Raw genomic sequence first — 21040 nt, forward strand, 5'->3', positions numbered from 1 at the left:
TGTGCCGGACAAATGACAGGGTCTCAGTAAATATTCCCTTACTTTCTGTGACTGTAACTAATACCCACCCACCTCCAACCCTTAGCAGCCAGCAATAGTCTTTGATTCAATAGATTTTTTTTTGATACTGATTTGTGTTCCGATCCTGTCACATTTTCTTAGTCACTGACACTTGCTGACACCTCCCTATATTACCCGAACTACTTAAATGCTTACTTGCAACTTGTTCCTGATTTCTGATAACTGCAAATTTCTTAATCTCCAGAGAGCTGATCTTGAATGTAGATAAGTGTCCCAATCTCTTCTTGAGGACTTTTTCATCCTACCAGTCAGTCTGACTGTAAATGAAGGATTCAGAATGAATTAGAAAGAAATGTTTCTCCTTTGAGGTTAAACCCAGATTTAGATGAAACACTTCTTGAAAGATTTTTGGGTGAGAAACCAAATTCTACATCGATTTGTTTTTGTTCCCCCCCAACCCCAAAAAAAGAGATTTGTTTTTGCCATTTCTTCATAGAGGTAGTTTTTTAAAAGATACTGTTCTTTCATAAAGTCATTCAAACATGTTTTTTAAAGTATATTGTTTTTTGCACAAATAATTTTTAATATAGTCTCAAATTATTATTTTAAAGAGTAAAATGTAAGTAACGTTAAAAAATTAAAACCTACTTGTTGCCAAGACTCACCGACCAGTATAGATTTTCAATTTTGCTTTACTTGTCATAGTACTCACTCTTCTTTCTCCATCTCTCCTTTGAGAGCAAATAATTTCCCAAATGATTATTGTATAAACCAAAAAATAAAGTAACATCATCTAAGTGACATCACCAAAGTACCAAAGCATCTGATTACCTTCAAACAGGTCTGTGCCTCTTGAAAACACAGCCAGTGTGTATCCATATGTTTGTCAGGTGACAAGTGCTACTACTGTACACGTAGGCAGTTGGGTCAGCCTCTCAGACTAATCAAGCAGGACACAATTGAGAAATGGTTGGTTTGTGATGTTACATTTTGCAGATTTGAAGACACTGTGAAGGAGAGCAAGAGTGCCCAGGAGTCTGGCACATAAAAATGTTCCTGTCTTGGTTTATAGAGGCCATTCCATTCTGCCAACTAAACAGTCTTTGGATTTGCCTCTATTCACACTTTTGTAAGAATAAAGTATATAGTTCCATGTCTCCCTGGCATCTTGGCATAAAACGGCCAAGTAAGTCAGGTTGGTGTTTCTGAAGCTTTTCCCCACCCCTGCACACCTGAGGAACACGGTACACTCACATTTGTGCAAGCAAGTGCATACAATGGTAGCCCTTACATGTGGTTTGGAAAAAATTCCCTGTGATGAATCTAATAGATCATTCCAGGCCTCCTTCATCTCCTAACTGCGATCACAAACTTATGCAAGATGTTGGTGATATTTTTAAATAGTAAATCTCCTTAGAACCAACCATGAATAAAAAGTACAATTCACCTTGTACCTAGGTCATGGCAATCCCGGGCAAAATAAACCCAGGTTTTAAGAACCATCCGCCTAATTTGTTCTTCTCCATAGTGGATTTAGTAGCTAAGTCCCATTGTGACTCAGGTGGTGCACTTGACACCCTGAATTGTACTATGCTACAGCGGGTTTACTGAATTCTTAGGGACCTGTTCAGAAAGGTATCATTAAAATGTTGTGTCTTTTATCTGAGAGAACCAGTCTTTTGGCAAATCGAAATATGTCCTGTGAACTGGAAATCATTCACTAGTTCAGGGATATTAAATCCACATTTCAGTTTTTCTATCGGATCCTGGGAATGACCCCTTTTGCTCTCTCTCTCTCCTTACATTAAGGATGTAATTAAGGATGTAATGTAATCCTTACATTAAGGCCTCTTCTGAGGCCCCATGAAAACGATTTTCATTATTGTGGACCCTACTTAAAAGGAGCATTGTTGGGAGGCCTAGGTGGCTCAGTGGTTGAGCATCTGCCTTCAGCTCAGGGTGTGATCCCCTGTCTGGGGATCCAGTCCCGCATCAGGCTCTCTGCTTCTCCCTCTGCCTATGTCTCTGCCTCTCTCTCTAGGTCTCTCATGAATAAATAAATAAATAAACAAACAAATAAATAAATAAAAAATAAAAAATAGTATTGTTATTACTCCTTTGACTTTGTCCCAGGGAAAACAAATAATATCATTTTTCTTCCTGCTGTTTTTACCTCATCAGAGAGAGGTATTGTGAAGTCTGGCCTCTGTTAATGGAAAGCTTATTCTGAGATCAAGTTGAAACCCTCTAAATCAAGATCAAATAAATCAATAACTGTGATGTATTGAGCATGTACTACAGGTTTACAACTACGTTGGGTATTATAATGCCCTGATAACAGAAGTAAGTCTAGGCCATTGGAGTTTTATTTTAAAAAAAAATCAGAAGCCAAATGATAATATTTCTGAAGATTTTGACTTTCAAAACAATCATCTAAAAATTCCTTTATCATTTGACTGCTGACCAGCATTATCACAATTCCTTAAATCCCATGTAAGTGCTTTCAACCGAACTGCCATGATGTTTCATTCCATGACTTTAGTGAAGATTACCATCAATTTTGTTGGTTAGTTGATTGGTTTTTCTGTACACGATATTACCCTGTGCCGTGGCTGAAGAAAGCTTGTTATGATGTGGTTAGACAAAATTGGAATGGAAACCAACAGTTCAGGAATTCCCTTTGTCAATAACTGAGCTTGGGTTTATTTACATTTATAAAGGAGACATTTTTGTGCATTTATTTTATTAGAACACTGAAATCAGGAATTTTTAATGGAAATTTTTATATCAATAAATCAGTTTTTCCTTAATCTTCATAAATATCCATATCTTGAATAGAAACATAAGTTAAAGAATGGATTTCTGAGCAACTCACCTATTTCTTATCTTATTTTAGAGTCTTGATTCATGACTTTACTTTAGGTTTCCTCCATTTCTGAATCAATGACCTTTTGATGCTTAAAGATGAATACAGCTCTACCCTTGAGGCATTTTTTCATGGAATAAAATACATGTAAAACTCTTTGTCATTCGATAAATACTAAATGTATGCAAGCTGAAATTTACAGACGAAAAAAAATTGGGTCTCATTTTAAGGATAATTACTGAATTCTTTTTTAAAGAATCTGTCACAGAAATCATAGTCAAAACTCCAACTTGCACTTTTACAAAAGAGAAGGGACATATTTATGAATCCAGGGAACAAAGTTTGACACTCTTGTGTAAACACCAGGAAAGTTTGGTCTTCCACATCCATGTCCCCAGCTAACGATGCCAGTCAAAATCCATTGTCCATCACTGGTTCTTCGACAAGATAAAGGTCCACCTGAATCTCCCTACACAGGAAGAGAATGCAAGTATGAAGTGCCTTTCTCCCGTGAGCACCAATTTTGTCAATAATGAGTCTAATGGACTGTATCAAAACTCCCATTCTGGAAAGTTTTTGCTTGGCTAATTACAATGCAGTTTAGAGAAGAGTCAGGAAATAATGTGAGCTTCTAATGTCATTTTAGAACTCTTCTTCCTAAAATCAAAAAGCTGCATTTATCACAAGAAATGTAATCCTCTGGCTGAGAATATCTTTAGAATATTCCTGTAGGGGAAACAGCTCTCACAAACCCCAAACAAAGAACAAACCTCAATAGTAGCGGAGGTGGCCATAGTAGTAGTAGTAATAGTAATAATGGCTAACATTTATTTAGCATGAGATGTCTGCCAAACACTGTTTTGGGTCTTTTAGCCCTGACAACAACCTTATGAGGCACAGTCATCTTGGAAAGTTGACCTCTGCCTCTGGGCCGTGCAAACTGAGTGGCTGGTTCCAGAAGAGGCCCCACTTGGTTAACTCCGGGTAATCCCTATAGCTCACTGGGCCATAGCCATCGCGGACAAATCACCCTCATTTGAGAGTCCCTTCTGATAACTCAACTCCACAAAGCAAAGGCAAAACTAATTCAAAGTTTAAACATAATTCCCATAGTGTCATCCTTTAAATTATAACATCTGGGCTTTATGTTTCTAGTCTGGAGGACAGGTAAAGCTGCAACTTAGCTAGAGGCAAAGATAAAAAAAAAAAAACATTCTGAATCTGCCCCTGAATCCCACTCCCCAATTCGAACCCTGATTAGGTAAATTCTGACTAGTAGAGAAACTGGGCTCTTTATTTTAATTATTGCCACACCAGCTGTACTAAGTCTAACTTGACCTGTAAACTCTGGTGACTACGTGGAAGAGGACTGTATAACTGACTAGTCTCAGGAAGCAGCCAAAACATAGGAGCTTTAGCATTAGAGAGATAGGGGTTCCCATTCCAGCTCAGGCATTTACTTACTAGCTGTGTGACTTTGGGTAATTTGCTTACCCTCTCTGTGTCCCTGTTTCCTTTTCTGTAAAATGGGCATGAAAGAAAAACTTGACTGCATTTATGTAAAGGATCTAGCACTGTGCTTGCCAGAGAATAGGAGCTCAGAAGATAAAATCCATTATTATAATAAAATGAGCCTTTGTGGCATGGTGGCTAAGATTGTGGAGAGATGTGGGAACAGCTGCCACAGCCCTCTCCATCCTCTAAATCATCTGTTCACTTTTTTGGCAATCATAGCTATCTGCATAGATTGGAATCTGAGACCTAGAAACGTCCCCAGGAAGATGAACTCCAACTTTACCGCTGTCGGGAGGCCTTATCAGAGGCATAAAATGAGTGTCCTCCATCACCTCTCCCACTCCTCTTTCCCTTCCCCCAGCCTATGCATCAAAGGAGCAAGTGAATAAAATCCTGGTATTTCAGAAGGGAAATGCAACGTTGGTAGCCACCCTAAAACACTGTGTGTGTCGGGGGGAAGCGGGTCACGTGGAGTAGAGGGAGAGAACTGCTTTTCAGTTTTGGGTTATCAGAAAATAAATCATGGCAGAAAGATCAACCCCAACCTCATTTTCTAAATGCTGGAGGAAAATACATGGGAACTAGAAAACGGAGTTTTATAGACCTAATTATTTAATCACCTTTCCCTGATCTTAGACAATTAGATTATAATTAATATCTGAATTAAGGGAAATATTTGTCCTGGTTATTTCCCAGTGTTGTGCAAATTAAACGTGAAAGTATTTATGGAAAGTATAACAGCCTGGTAGAGGAAAGGTACGATGACTTACCCTGCAAGCATCTCTCTTCCCTGACATGACCCCCGCACAGAGCATCCGTGAAGTGATGATCCCATAGGTGGAAACACAGAGGGTTTGGTCGATGAGCTCTACCTCTGCTTGCTGCAAAACAGGGGAGCCTTTATTGTCTGGAAAACACATTGGAAGTAGAAATCATGGTAATGATTACACTTATTCAGGGTGTTATTAGACCATCTACTCACATTATCTCCTTTTATCCTCATAACAATTTTTTTATGTAAATTCTCTTACAATCATCATTTTTCTGGTGAATAAATAGAGGCTGAGGAGGAGGTTAGAGGGAGTGCCCCCTGGCACACACCTTGCAGGTAATAGAGCAGGATTCAGACCCAGCGTCTGACTCAATCATCTGAGCCACTGAGCCATCCTCCTTAACTATGTACTTCCTGCTTTCCATAGGACTGTGAATCCCAACACACAGGTCGAGAGGCCTGCCCCTTAAATGGAGCAGCAAAACCGACATATGGAGAGTCCTGGGAACTATAAAAAATATGTTTTGTTATAGCCCTTTCCCTTCCTTCTTATCCTGTCTGGCTACAATGATTCAGAAAAATAAACACATAGTCATGCTTATAAAGAAAATGTCTCATGAGAAGCTGGTTGAACAGACTCTTCCCTCCTGTGAGATAGGATATTGTAATTAGAGCCCCAAGCACTGTCCTGATAGGTTACAGGTGTTGGAGCTGTGAGCCCTCCCCTCCCTCATTAGGGCTCTGAGACCCCAGCAGGCCATATGAGGACACATGCAGAGGCAGTGAGGCCGGGAGAGACTGCCCACAATGAATCTTTAGAGACGAGGCCAAGGGTAAGATTCAAGATTTGCGGAAAATGAGTCTGTCCTAAACCCTTGGAAAGGGCTGCACGGGAATCTGAGATGCATGAGAGGTGAATGGAAAGCGTCAGCACGAGCCTCTGGGGAGGCGCCTACAGAGCTGTGGCTTCTTCCCCTACTGCACACTGGGAATCGGCCATGAATCCTAGACCATGAAACACCTTGACAGAGCAGATGTAGGGAATTTTCCCTACCACTCTGACCTTTGTGCATAATGGCAGAGACGTCTGCTCTGGTGAAGGGATTGTAAAGAGGTTACCCCTCTGCGTGGACAGATCTACCTGAAGAGTTGCCTTTGTGAAGGGCATACTCACATAATCCTCCAGACAGTTGCCTGTGATTTGACATAATAGACTGTGTGTTTTGGGTGGGGAGAGGAGTTGGTCACGGATGTCTTCCTCTTCTTTAAGAAAAGGAATCATTTCTCTGGATGAAAGGGAATCTAAAAGTAGTGAGGAATTGCTCTTCGATAGCAGAAAACCTGGCAACCCCCTCAAGTTTGAAAAGGGCCCATAGTATCTATTCAATCTTGCTTTGCCTGTAGACACCCCCCCACACACCCCTTATTGAGGTGGGTCTTGCTTCTTCTGAGGGAAAGGGAAAAACATCATAAAATAGGATTTAATAACATTTTCCTCCATTCTACTTCCTAGAATTAGCAGGAGGCTTGAGTGAGACCATATGCCAAACTACTCTATGAGCCCCAAAGCATTACATCAACCCAGGCTGTACTATCCGGAAGGGGAGGGCATGACCATTCACTCTACACACACCTGCTTCGTGCCTGCGCCCCCAGCCAGTTACCCAGCACTTCTCCCCACTGCGCACTTTCTGGCCAGCAGGAGGGATGCATATGGGCTGAATGAGCTGTTTCAGGGTCTCAGGCCAGGCCGTACTGAGCTGTAGCAGGGCAATATCATAGTCAAAGGTCTGACTGTTATAGTACTCATGGACCACAATTCTTTTCACCGGGGAGACGAACTTGGCATTCCCCTGCACATACATCCCGAGGTGCGCGGTCCATGGCGTGGGGTCTGACAGCCTGGTAGAAGAGGAAGGAAGCATGAAGTCAGTGGCCTGCAGAACCATCCGAGGTTTGGACACAAGCCCTCTGCAGGCAGATGAGGGCTGAGGGAAGGAGGCCTGCCTTCCGGCTCCTATCGTAGCCCCTGGCTCTGTCCATGGACATGGCGAAAGCACAACTTTTCTGAGCCTCCTTTGTCTCCTAGTAAAACCAGAGATGAAGGAAGGTGTAATAGGGGTGGTGCCCTCACCCATCCTCAAGAACTGCTAGAAATTCTGTTGCCCCTGCCTTCTCATGAACCACATACAGGTCAAGAATGTGACTGGAATTAATTTGTTACATTCTCCTATTCATGCGGAGATAGGCGTTTGATGGGGACAGTGGCCTGGGGATCCTTTTGCCAAATTCCAATGATATGAATTCCAAGACAGTTTAGAAATGAAAGTTCAATAAACAGGAACTTAATGAAATTCCTTCTTGTCATCTACCATAAGCCTGAAAGATCACTGCTATCACTGCTCAAGCATGACCATTCACAGGGGCCCCACTCTTTCTTTGTCACCCCTTCCAGAACTCTACTTCTGACCTCTGTGGCCTTGCACAGTCACTGAGAGTCTTGTAGTCTCCATGTGAGGCAGCCATCTCCACCTGCACAGCAGCCTTGCTCTAGAGGGGTGAAGACCTTGCAAAAGCTTTGCAAGAAATGTAGGGACAGAGTCCAAAGAGGGTAGCCCCAAATCTGCTTAGCTAACATCTCATGGGTGGCACTGGGGACCCGGGAGAGTATTTAGGTTAACGTAGTACTCGGAGCAGTGCCATAGCGTAGAAGACTAATGATCAAACAGAAGCATAGCCATTTTAGTCATGAACGTGAATTCTATAATTTCCAAAAGAAGCAAATATTTAAATTGTATAAATTGACTGACATATTATACTTTTAAAAATTCAGAATGAGAAATGAATGATATATTTTTGTACCTAAGATCTAGTAGATTCTAAATAAGGTTACCTTTGAAGTGAAGTGATTTGTTTTAAGCTTCCCTTTCGCCCTTAGCTGGAAGAGGATCTTCCCCATAATAATCCCATTGGTAAAGGCAGACAGAGCCCTTCCAATGCCAACCCTAATAATGGACCTTTGCTTGATTCCCCTCTTGATATTGTGATTTATAATAAATATGTATTTGGTATTTATCTTGTTTCTAGCAGAGCTCCTAAACACCCTTGGAGTTTCCCAAGTGAATAGAGCCACAAAGCTGTCTTTTGTTGCCTTGCTGTGTTAATGAGTGACTGTTGGACCCCACCTAAGGTTGGGAGCTGGTTGCCAGGAGAACCAACTATGTGACTGGAGGGTTTGACCTTTCAGTCCTGGACACTTGCTGACCCCTAAAGAGGAAAGATAGGCTGGAGATTGAATCCATCGCCAAGGCCAATGATTCAATCAATCATGCCTGTGTAATGAGGCATCCATAAGCACCCAAGAGGACAGGGTTCAGAGAGCTTCAAGGCTATTTAACAGGTGGAGATTCAGGGAGAGTAGCTCAGGGAGAGTGGCACACCTGGAGCGGGCATGACAGCTCCTTACCCTTTCCCCAAACCTTGCCCCATGCCTGTTTTCCAACTGGTTGTTCCTGAGTTATACCCTTTTCCAATTGACAGGGATCTAGAAAGTAAAATGTTTTTCTGAGTCCTCTGAACTGCTCTAGCATATTAATTGAACCCAAGGAAGGGATGGTTGGAATCTCCAAATGATAGCTGTTAAGCCAGATGTATGGTGATAACCCGGACTTATAACTGGCGTCGGGAGTCGGGGAGGAGGGACTGTCTCCTAGGTATGAGCCCTTCACCTGTTTAATCTGATGCTATCTGCAGGCAGACAGGGTCAGAATTGAGTTAAATTGTAAGACACTCAACTGGTGTCAGAGAATTTCTTAGTGGTGTGGGAACCCTCCCTCCAACCACCACTTTGGAAACTGGGTGCAGAGTCATTATCCGTCCACTTTAAATAGAAGTCCAGTGCCCATTCTCCACACACACATACACACACAAACACACACACACACACACACACACACACACACACCATTTGAATTGATCAAATGTCCCCAGCAGGCAGTTTCCTTCTACAACCCGAGGGCAGATGTATGGTCTGTGATCCCAGAGTGTGATCTTAGAGTAAGAACTGAGATGCCCTACCTGTTTCCATGGAAACAATGGGCTGCAGAAAGAAGCCACTCCCTGGAGATTACCGAGGCTGCGCAGTAGGCTGATCCGACAAAGTGGAGGCTGACTTGCCACGGCCAACCCCCTTCCCGGGTGTCAGTGCCCCCAATGATGCGGTGGAGGTAGGAGGAACTCCTGCTGCAACCTTTAGAAAAGGAAGGGTCACATGATTTAAAAGCCGACTTGGAAGAAAAACTGGAAATTAAGTCAGGTTTAGGGCTGCATTGAGAACTGATGCACCAGGAAAGCAACTGGAAACCTTATCTAGAGAAAAGGCACCGGCAAACCACTTCCTCCCTCCTGAGAACAGCTCAGACACAGAGTCTCCATACGATAAAGTACATTTACTCAAGGAAGACCGGACTTGTTAGCAGTAGCTGCCCTGATATGAGCAGTGGTGATGGGGCTCAGATTATTACAGATTAGGTCCAAAGGCAACAGAACTGAGCTTGTCTTTGGAGGTGTGCTGATTTGAGAGAAAGCATTTGGAAGATAAATTTTTAAATTTCAAATGAAAACCTATTAAGAAAAAGTAGTTATCAGAACAATTATTTTCCAGGGTAAAATGTATGGATAAGGATGCATAACATGTTGCCAGCTGGCCAGTTAGAGACCACGTAATAACATGCGGCAGATTACAGTTCTCAAGTCACAGCCAAAGAGAGAAGCAGCACTTGGTACCGATTATAACTTAAGGCCTAAATAACCGTCATCCACTGTTCCAGGACGTCTCCTTTCTCATGGACTTCTCACTTAGGAGCTTCTCCCTTGATTAGAGTTATCGGAAAGTGAAAGTTCTCATTATAGACATCTGATGCTTTAATGCTAGTTGTCAAGAAAGCAGACAAAATCCACTCCAGAGTTTTTAATTCTGAGAAACCGTGTCAGATGCAGTTCACCAATATTTACTGTTCTTCCCTGGACCCCAACTTTTGCCAGGGAGATTTACCCCCGGAAGGGAATGCAAAGGAACAACTGGAAACGGAGGAGGATGCATAGGGAGTCGGAAGGAACGTATTTCTACTCACTGCAGCCTTCTTCGTCGCTTCCGTCTGGGCAATCCACAGTCCCATCACACTGTGCATTTTGCTTCCTAAAGCAAATGTCATTGCCACACTTAAAAGTTCTGTTGCTACATGGAATGCCTAAAAATGAATAAAAGAGGGAAGAGTTTTTCCTGTCCAGAAACAGACTTGACTGAGTGGCACTCACTCTGTCCTCCAAGGATAGTTTAGCCACCGCATCAGCATTTGCTGCTCTGGGAAACACAGCAGAGGGTGACGGAAGAAGCCCCGGGTGACCAGTCCCCTCACCTCAGCAGAGCCCCTGGGAGGCAGGCAGGGAGGCACCTGTTGAGATCAATCCGATGGCCCCTCCTTTCTTCTACTAGAGGTGAGATGCAAGGCAGTTGGCCCTATTAGTTGCTCTAGGCCATGGCCCCTTTGCTATTCATTATTTTGTCTTGTTCTCCAAGAAAATTTTCAGTAAAAATCAACACCCTACTCAGTCCTTTTATGCCATTAAGGGGAAAATGGGCAGACTCTGCGAGGCACAGCCCATTTGTTCACAACTCGAATGGTGGGTGTTTCTGTGGGGGCTACAACAGAAGGTGTCCCATCACAGTCCCTGGCATCACATCCTCAGCGTCCTTTACTCTCCAGCAACATTGAAAGCAACTAAGTGATGAAAACCTTCCAGTATTCCCAAGGACACACACACACACACACACACACACACACACTCAACACACACATTCAATTCCAATAGTGACCAACTGTTCCCATTTTGCCTGCGGCCCAGCGGGTTCCAGGGAACTGGGATTTTCCGTGCTACAACTGGGTAAGTCTTGGGGAAACTGAGGCACGCCCGTTGCCCTGACTCCCCCTCCCCCCCCCCCCCAGGTACTTGGGCTCTGACTTAGAAGGGTGTCCAGGAGGAGGAGCAGCGGGCAGGGGCCGTCCCTCACTCTGGGTGCAGTTGTGCTCATCCCGGCCGTCGTCGCAGTCCCTGTAGCCGTCGCAGAGCAGGGGGCCGAGCCGCCTGAAGGAGCTGGCGTTGCAGGCGGGCGGGAGCGACGCTGGAACGAGAGCGGACTGAGCAGCGCGCCCTCCACGGCGCTGCGCCTTCGCTTACCTGCAGCTCAGGGCAGCGTCAGGTGGTTGCTGTGTTGTGTTTTGTGTTGTGCTGCGTTGCTTTAGGGAAAAATCCAAATCCTAGGCCGCTATCGAGACTGAGCTTGCCTGCGCCACCTGGGTGACTCAGTCAGCTCGGACCGGGGATTCCGGCTCCGGGGCTTGCTTGTCTCGGGGCGAGCCTGCCTGAGATGCTCTCTCCCTCTGCACCCCCTCTCTCTTAAAAAGTTAAATGAATGGGCAGCCCTGGTGGCTCAGCAGTTTAGCGCTGCCTGCAGCCCAGGGCCTGATCCTGGGGTCACGAGATGGAGTCCCGCGCTGGGCTCCCTGCATGGAGCCTGCTTCCCTCTGCCTGTGTCTCTGCCTCTCTCTCTCTCTCTCTCTGTGTGTCTCTCATGAATAAATAAATAAAATATTTTTAAAAAATTAAATGAATGAATGAATAAATAAATAAATGAAATTGAACTTGTCTGCCCTCCTAAACAAAAGTGGGAATGTCCTTACATCAATTTTTGTCTTACTCATCTCTGTACCTCAAGCCCCTGAGTCCAAAGTTTTCTTGACTTGGGGCACCTGGGTGCCTCAGTCGGTTGGGTGTCTGCCTTTGGCTCGGGTCATGATCCTGGGGTCCTGGGATCGAGCCCCACATCGGGCTATCTGCTGCAGGGGAAGCCTGCTCCTCCCTCTCCCTCTGCCTACTGTCCCCCTGCTTTTGCTCGCTCTCTGTCTTTCTCTCTCACTGTTAAATAAATAAATAAAATTTAAAAAATAAAAAGAATTTTAAAATATTAAGTTTTCCTGACTAGATTTACAGTTATGAGTCTTAAAGGACAACAGGCTTGTAGTCTGCGTGGAAGGAACCCTCTCTTTAAAATGATTTTGTCCCGAGGGACCCGTTTCCTGAATTAAGAAACACCACTGTGAATTATCACAATTTTTCTTCTTTGGAATATTTTCAGGAATTGCCTTTGGACAAGTGACAGGTGCAGTTATATTAGTAAGCACCTCTGGGAGGTGTGATTCCTTAGACATTTCTGGTGTTGTGAAAAGTGATCATTTTTGTTATCTGCTCTTGGTTTTTTTTTTTTTTTTTTTTTTTTTTGCAGTGGCATCTTTTGTTAGGGGTCAGGGGGAGCAGGGGAGGACACTGCTGCCCTGAACTAGCTCATTGAGCTGGGTGGACCTAGCTGACTCCTAGAGAACACTTTCTAAAATGGCACAATGACAAAAATGATTTGCCACAAACAGTCCTTATAAAGCAAGAATAATCCCTTCTGTTTGAAGCATCATAGCAAGGAATGATAATAATGTAAAAAAAACACCAGCAGCCTCACTCACTATATAATAGGCAGTATTTATTTGCTTAAGCAACAGAAAACCCGATAGATTGAAAAGGTCAATGAACCATAAGTTAAGAGAGTTTTATTTGTTTTGTCAGAAAAAAAAAATCCAAAGGTGTAGAGCCATAGGTTATTTTTCATGAATATAATTTTTCATAGTTATATTAACTGTATGTAATATTTCTCCAAGAATATGAAAGAAACTAAATAGCTTCATCATTGCAATTATATTTGAATTAAACTCTGGGTCTTTAGGAGAAAGTGTTGCCAATGGTGTCATATGGTCTGGTGAACTATCCTCCCCATATTACTCCCTGAAACTGGAGATAGATTCAGGAATGATGTGCACATAGTAATGAAAAACCAAGAGAGAGAATCTCTGTCCAAAATAGGAATATCCAATATCCTAGCCGTTAATCATTGCAGGTATGACATTGTTGCAAACTATACAGGTAATAACGGTAATAATAAGAATTCTCTCATTCACAACACCTGTGCTCCATAAATGAATGTGCTGAAAGCGTTTGCTTTTCTGCAGATTCTGAGCTCCTCTCTAGATAAAAGATCTGTGCTTTAAAATAGGATTGTTGGTTTAAGACTGTGGTTCATTGAATTACTAGCCACAGATCCTCACTCCCCGGGGTAGTATTATACACCTCTACCCTTGCCATGGCCCCAAAGTGTGCAGGATAAACTTGCCTGCCCCTTGACTAGGGCCTCAGCTAAAGGGCTCACTTTGACTGATAGAATATGATGTGATGGTGTGCCAGTTCCACCCCCAGAAATCAAGAAGAACCATGTGTTTTTGCTCACCCCTCCTTTGCTCTACCACTAGTTCAATGAGGAAAACAGCCATGAGGACTACACCTGACCCCAACCTGGGAAGAACCAAGCTTAGAAGGACCCACTGCTTAAAGCAGAGCCACCCAGCTGAGGCCAGCCTATGTCAGTCATATCTCAAACATCCCATGGATGCATGGTCCAGAATAAATGATTGTTGTCAGTCTCAGAGTTTTGGGGTAGCTTGTAATGCCTCAATAGACACCAGCTGCTAAGACCCAGGATATATGCCAGCAGCAAAAATGGCCCCGAAAAGTTCACTTATTCCTAACAAAGCCATAGTACAACTTGAATACCCACCACAGAAAAGTTCATCACTTTCATCAAAGCAGTCATTTACTCCATCACATCGCTGGGCCTGAGGGACACACAAACCAGACGAGCATCTAAAAGATCCAACAGGACAGGCTAGAGACAATAAAACACAGGAAGTCTTTGTGAGTCTCTAAAAGTCATTAGGCCACATGAACAAAGAACTATGAAGTATTAGGTGGTTAAGGAATTGGCAATGTTGCAATAGTAATTATACGATTTCTCCATCAAATCCATCTATGGGCCGTCAATGAAAGACAAATAGGTGATTTAGGAGAACAAAGAAAGTGGACACTGCATCCAAGTCACGTGTACAAACTTTCTACTACTTACAGGTTTCCCTCAGCAATCCGGCTTTGTCTTTGACTCGGAGATAGCTTAAGCCGGAATATGGTTTAGAGAGTCCAGCACTCTTAGTGTGCAATCTTTAAGACTCCCCAGGGAATTACAAATGGCCTTCTGGTATCTCTGAATCCTATATGATCAGATGCACTGTTCTGAGGAGTCTGTGCTTTTAATTACATTATCAATTATCTCTGTCCCCAAATACATTAGTAGCCACTGCTCTATTAGACACTTGGACCCGGAGAGATTAGCAGCTGGCCTCAAAACTCAGGACTCCTGCCTTCTACCTCCCAGTTCACCTCACCCGGGCTACTCATCAAAGATCCATTCCCTGACTGATCTTGAATCATAAATCCTGGGCTTATTACTAAATATATTAGAAATAATAAATCCTTCTCTGCTGCTATGGTCTGAAGGTTTGTGTCCCCACAAACTAATTTGTTGAAATCCTAGCACCCAATGTGATGATATTAGGAAGTAGGGCCTGTAGGAGGGAATTAAGTGTTGAAGGCAGAGGCCTCATGAATAAGATTAATGCCTTTATAAAAAGAGGCCCCGAGGAGGTCCCTCACCCTCTTCCACCATGTGAGGATATAGGAAGTCTGTGACCCAAACAGAGCCCTCACCCGACCATCCTGATCTCAGACTTCCAGCCTCCAGAACTGTGAGAAACAAATTTCTGTTCTTTATAAGCTACCCAGGCTGTGATATTTTGTTAGAGTATCAGGAATAGATCAGGATACTCCCCTTGTGCATAAGAATGGGGGGAAACATGCGGTCAGGTCAACAACTATTTCACTGGCACATGATGGGGACGGTGAGTTTCTAGAAAATACTCATGCTTTGAAAAAACAGTTGAAAATAAGATGGCTCACTATTTACCTGTAGTTCTTGCTGGGAATTGTAATATTCTGATATTCAGAAGTGTAATATTCCAGATCCAGAAGCAGGTATATTGCCAAAGAAGAAAGGTTCTACATGAGCCTTCTCTCAAGTCTTAACCTCATGGACCCCTTTGTGGTTCACCCCTACTTTCTTACTTTTCCCCTTTTAAAACGGGTTGAGAATTTCCTGAGTCAATATCTACTCTCTCCAGTTCTGAAGACTTCCCTCAAACACTGCCTTCACCACTGGCCACTTCCTGGCCACCGTTCCTGTGGTTCTTCATGTAAAGTGTGACATCTTGGGGCTGATGTTCGAACTCTCCTTGACTGACCAGCTCTCCCGATGCGTTACGGGCCTAAGTAAGTCACAACAGTTGCCTTCTGATCCACCAAATGTTGGTATAAATGTCATCTATACAAAAATTTATGAGTAGCGGGAACAATAGTTCAATAAATGGGTTTGTCCCATATTGTAGGAATAATGCAAAAAACTATTTTTCAATTGTAATAAATAATTATATTATTTCTCCTATAATTTAAACTGTAGGAGTCACAAATACATAATTTTCTGGTTTCATTTATTATATATTTTGTTTATATGACATATATTTATAGTATATTTACATATTAATACTAATAAGTACTAATAAATAAATAAATCCCTTTTTACTCCTTAATTTCTCAAGGTTTACTACAAAGTATTAGGCTCTGTTTAACCATTTGTGAAGATTTTCTAAAGAGTTCATCCCAGGCTTACGTTGACTGATGTTGTAACTGCCATATTCCACCAAAAGTGGCTTGTCGGAAAGCCTTGAACTGCACTGCAGCTGAACGTGAACGAGTGGGCTAGGCACTCGGAAGATCGTCTGGTGATCCATGTAGGAACCACAGTACCTGAGGAGATAAGAGTCAGGGAAGAGGTGTGGCATGAGGCCCTGTCAACTGCATTCCCAGTGACCATGAACACGTTGATGGTTTCGTACTCTGGGCTTCATAAGCGGAGATGCGTATACAGAGCTAATGGTAGTTATCCAGTCCGTTAAGTGGCTGTGATGGAGTGACTTCTGTCCCCTTGATTTTCCACTCTGCTAAATACAACAGCGATACTACTGACTGTTACCTACTGTTTTCCTCACCGACACTTGTAATCAGAAGAAATAGGGCTCCTCTCTTCTGCGTCAACAACCATTAACAACAAGAATTGTCTGCTTTTGCCCACAAACCTCTCCATGGAGCAGAGTAGAATCCATGAGCTCAGGCTGAAAGTATGCAAAGAGTCCCAGCAGTACTTAAAGCAAAAGACGACAATATTTTTTCAAACGAAATTGAAAACCAACGTGCACTTTGAGGCTTGTCCTTGTTAAATTTCAAAGCAGTAAGGTCTGTCTGCAATATTTCCTCCCCTTGATTTTTCTTCCTTCTTGTACCTAAGAGAAAATGCCCCTCTTGTTAGTAATTCTTATTCAAGCAGGGTGATTAGTAGAACATGAAATCCTACTCTGCTGGGGGCCCATGATAAGTTAGGTCTCTGCCATGTGTAGGCAAAGCTCTTCACAGGGTGAAATCTGCAAGGTCTCAAAGGGAAATAGCAAACACACGGGGGCCAGGAGGGACATCCTCCACTGGAATCTGTGAATACCAATCGCTCCTGGCCCCTACAGGCGCTTGGGAACCACGAAAGTTCCATGGATCAGACACTGGCTTTTGGTGGGACAACCACAGAAGTGGTGATCTTAAGGTCCAAAGAAGGAAAGTGTTCACATATATTTCGAGAGGATTCTTTTACAGCTGGCTAAAGCTTAGGCCCTGATGGGCTGATAGACCAGCTCTAGGAACAGAGGAAGAGAAAGCTGCTAGAGGTAGGTGGCCCCCTGGCCAAGTGGGACCCAGGCTCTGAGAGGCACCTGAAGTCCACATTAACCTTTTGGGGCCAGGGTCTACTCCAATTGGTCATCTTGGCATCCAAATCCTGTGTGCCGAAAACATGATCATTGTCATTTGGGTCTCATAGTGATTTTATTTGTGTTCTCCATCAACATTTACTAGAGCTTTCTAACAAAGATGAATCACATCTTAGTTATAGTAATAACATCATACTGGGATGGTAAGGAGTAAGGAAAAAGGGATCTTTGAGTCCATGCTTAGGCTGAAGTTTAGAGGGGAACAGTATAGAATGGGGGCATAGTGGTAGCCAAAGGAACAAAAGTTGTTTTTTTTAAAGTGAGAAATTGGAGAAACCAGCAAGAATTGGCTTACAGGTACAGACACATGAAAGAAAACAGAAGTTAAACGGGTGAAGTAAAGCATTAAGGTTCAAAATAGCAAGAAAGTAGAAGCAGGATTAGGACACAAGTCTGCCTGGTACTAAAACACTAGTACTTTCTAGCGTACTAATAGCTTTCCCATCAGGAACTTTGCTCTGCAAAATATCACAGGAAGGACTCCATGCCTCCAGGGCTCACTTGCTGCATCCTAGCTGCCCTGAGCATGCACACCCCATCCTGGAGTTCTCTGAACTCAGGAGCACTAGGCTTCCTGGTGTCAGCATTACCTTCTCCTACTTCCCCATTACAAACCCAACGCCTTTAGGCAACATTTCAGCAAGGTGTCAGAAATTAGTTCAATTAGAGCCTTTCCTTTTTAGATGAAGAGAACTGATAATGGGAAGGCCTGGTGTTTAAGTCCTACTGGTGCAACTAGCATCAAAGGAATCTGATAGGATTTCAGCCAGCCCGCAAGATAAAGTGAAGAGCTGGCCCTTCAGAGAAAGTATTTAGGACAGAGAGCTTTCCTGGTATTCATGGCTTGGGAGAAGATCTTGCTCATAGTTGGGCAGCAATACATTGTGGGTGGTGGGGTTGTTACTTAGGACAAAAAAAAAAAATGGTATCGCATTTTGAAAGCATAGCTCTATCTTATGCCTACAAAAGAATAAAAGAATTTTTATAAAAGAATTAGAAAGATTTGTTTTCTAGACCTCAATCTGATTAAATATCAGAATGTAGTATTCTTAAAACTTGGAGGGGGATCACATTCTGTAGTATTTATCCATCCAATGTCATTTCCAAAGCAATCTTTTTTTTTTTTTTAGTATTTCTTTTTTTTTCTTTCTTTCTTTCTTTTTTTTTTTAGTTGACGCACGATGTTACCTTAGTTCCAGGTATACAAAATGATGATCCAACAACTCTACCCAAAACAATCTTATTAATTATAATAATGGCTAATATTTTTCAGTATGTCATATGCATTATCTCATTGAATGCTTGCCAAAAAACCCCACCTTATTAAGTAGAAATTATTAACTCATTTACAGACTGAAAGATCAAAGAGGTTAAATAATTTGTCCTAGTTAACATAGCTACTAATTAGCAGAGCTGGAATTTGAGCCCAGGCATTCTCCCTCCTACATAATAGAACCTGATTCAAATATATTCCCAAAAGGAGTATAAGCCACATCTTAATAATGGAACCAAGAATGCTCTGAAATCAGATAGGATCTATTCCGGTGAAGACAGACCAACAAGCTATTTTAGCACGTAATCTAAGAGTCTCCAGGAAATGAAAGAAGGTTGTGCAGGAAAACCATTTCGAAAAGGAAGGTCTCATTCATTGGATTAACAATGTGCAAAGAATTAGCAGGCAAATCCCTTAGGCTAACTTCACAAAAAAAAATCTTACCTAAAAGTAAACTTAGAAGCTATTCTGCTGCAAAGACAGGACATTCTATCTTTTTCAATACAACATCTACCATAATTTGAGAAGCAAATAAACAATACCAACAGCTAAAGGACAAATTAAGGGTGAGAGTCAGGAGCTCCTAGGTCAGTTCAGGAAGCTCAGTCATCTAGATTTCTTTGATCAGCCCCAACCCACGTCTCAGCCTCAGGATACAGGCAGGCCAATCCAGCCTCTCCTCCTGCACAGAATTGGCCAATGGTTTCTAACTTTCCTGTCACCATGACCTCATTTATGATCTCCTCCAGAGCTCCATGGTTTGAAAGACTTTATCTGCCAAGCTATTTTTGTAAAACGCGGAGTGTGCACACCCATAGCCCAGCAGCAAAGAGCAGAGGTGCAGCAAGGATTTGGGAGCCGTAAGTCATGGATTTGAATCCTGGCTTAATCACCTATGATCTGAGTGCCTTTGAGAAAGTTCTTTCACCTCGGTATCCTTTGATGTCCCTATCCATAAATAGTAAAGTGAGAACTCTTTGGGGACAAGGAATCCAAGGCTTTGAGCCCCTCTGGGTCAGGTCTTTCATCAGATTCCTTACATCTGAAACCCACTTACATGTGCTCATTAATTTCCCACCATCCATGGTCACAGCCTTTCACATTCTTCTTGGTTATTGAATAGTTATGGAATTTCAGTGCTATGCCAAAGGTTGATAGGGAAGTCTGAAAAATAAACAGAAGTCAGAAAAATGTTTCAACTGAAGGACATATTTCAGACTGATTCCTCTCTCAAAACTCATTCCCTTGACTTGCCGTTCTTAGGGCATTTTATTCTTTATGCCTTATGGCCTTCGGTGGGGTAGACCTGGCCCCCCTGCCCCCAACAAACCAGAATGATGTAAGCAAAATAGAGAGGGAAGTGGGTGGCCCAGTGCTCAGGGAGTGGCTATTAGGCCCCAGTTTGAGTGAGCTGGGTGACATGGGACGTATTAGATTATCTCCAAGTGTCAGGTCCCCCTTGTAAATGAGCTCGAAAACACCCCCTTGTAATGAGTTTCCTCCTTCAGTGAACAACAATGACATAGTTTATTTAAAGCACTATTCAGATTATTTAGATAAAGAAGAAATGAATCAGCATTCCCCTCATATTCAACCTCGCTATTCCTAAAGGCAGTTACTGAGTCACTCCTACGTCTTCTCAGACAGGATGGAACAAGAAGAGGCTCCCCACACTGCATCCACCCGTGTGAAAGCATGTGTGGTCACACACGCATGCACACACACACACACACACACAGAGCTGACCTTTTTACAGCACTGTATGACATACACATACATTATGTTGGTTTTTTCATGATTTTAGCCTTAATTTTCACTTTGACCCAGGAATTATATATAGAGAGAGTTTACACAATTCCAGGGAGTGGCATTTTTGCTCACCCACTCAAATTTTCTAATTCTATCCTAATTTGATAAGACATTATTTGTTGCTTATACTGCCTTTTTTTAATTCCTCTCCATTGGTTCCTGACGGAGGTGGTGAGGACAGTAACTACAGCTAGGAAGGATATCATACCACACAAGTAATGGGTTTGGCCTTATACATACATACATACATTAATTACCCTTTTCCTTCAAATAACCTTTGGAGCATTCACAAATTCGATCACGTCAAAATCCTTAGTAAATAAAAACATTAAAAAGCAGTATAAGTGGGCACCTGGGTGGCTCAGTGGTTGAGCATCTGCCTGCAGCTCAGGGCATGATCCTGGGGTCCTGGACTCAAATCCCACATCGGGCTCCCTGCAGGGAGCCTGCATCTCCCTCTGCCTGTGTCTCTGCCTCTCTCTGTGTGTCTCTCATGAATAAATAAATAAATACTTTAAAATACTTTAAAATCTCTTAGTTAAGCACTGTCCATTTCTCTTTCTATTTCTTATAGATTTTAATTTACGAGTATTGATGTTCTGTGCTTTGGTATATAAAAGTCACAGACCTTAGTGTGGATCGTTGTTGCCCAATGTTGTTGCCCTAATGTTGACTCCCGTGTTGTCTGGCGCTAAGGTTCTGATCCCAGCTTTCTTTTTGTTTATATTGTCTGGAATGATATTGCCCATCATTTTACTTTCAGCCTTATTAAATCACTTTTTACTCTGCCATCTTTTGAAAATAACACACAATTCAGTTTTAGCTGATATTTTCTGATTCAGTCCTGTTGTCTTTTTCTTTTAAGA

At 42.6% G+C, this 21040-nt stretch overlaps 1 protein-coding gene across 2 annotated transcripts in view; it reads right to left on the reverse strand.

The window, feature by feature from the left end:
• Positions 1-3185: 3185 nt before the first annotated feature.
• Positions 3186-21040, reverse strand: part of TMPRSS7 (transmembrane serine protease 7) — a 31695-nt gene continuing 13840 nt past the window's right edge. For both annotated transcript variants that reach the window (XM_041773942.1, XM_041773950.1), the window contains 9 exons: positions 19423-19529; positions 15889-16025; positions 13891-13998; positions 11245-11355; positions 10307-10423; positions 9252-9423; positions 6808-7076; positions 5173-5309; positions 3186-3356 (listed from right to left, as the gene is read on the reverse strand). In XM_041773942.1, coding sequence (XP_041629876.1) covers positions 3186-3356; positions 5173-5309; positions 6808-7076; positions 9252-9423; positions 10307-10423; positions 11245-11355; positions 13891-13998; positions 15889-16025; positions 19423-19529 — 1329 coding nt within the window. The remainder of the gene's footprint in view (positions 3357-5172; positions 5310-6807; positions 7077-9251; positions 9424-10306; positions 10424-11244; positions 11356-13890; positions 13999-15888; positions 16026-19422; positions 19530-21040) is intronic.

Source organism: Vulpes lagopus, chromosome 1 (genome assembly GCF_018345385.1).
Source record: "Vulpes lagopus strain Blue_001 chromosome 1, ASM1834538v1, whole genome shotgun sequence".
Lineage (NCBI taxonomy): Eukaryota > Metazoa > Chordata > Mammalia > Carnivora > Canidae > Vulpes > Vulpes lagopus.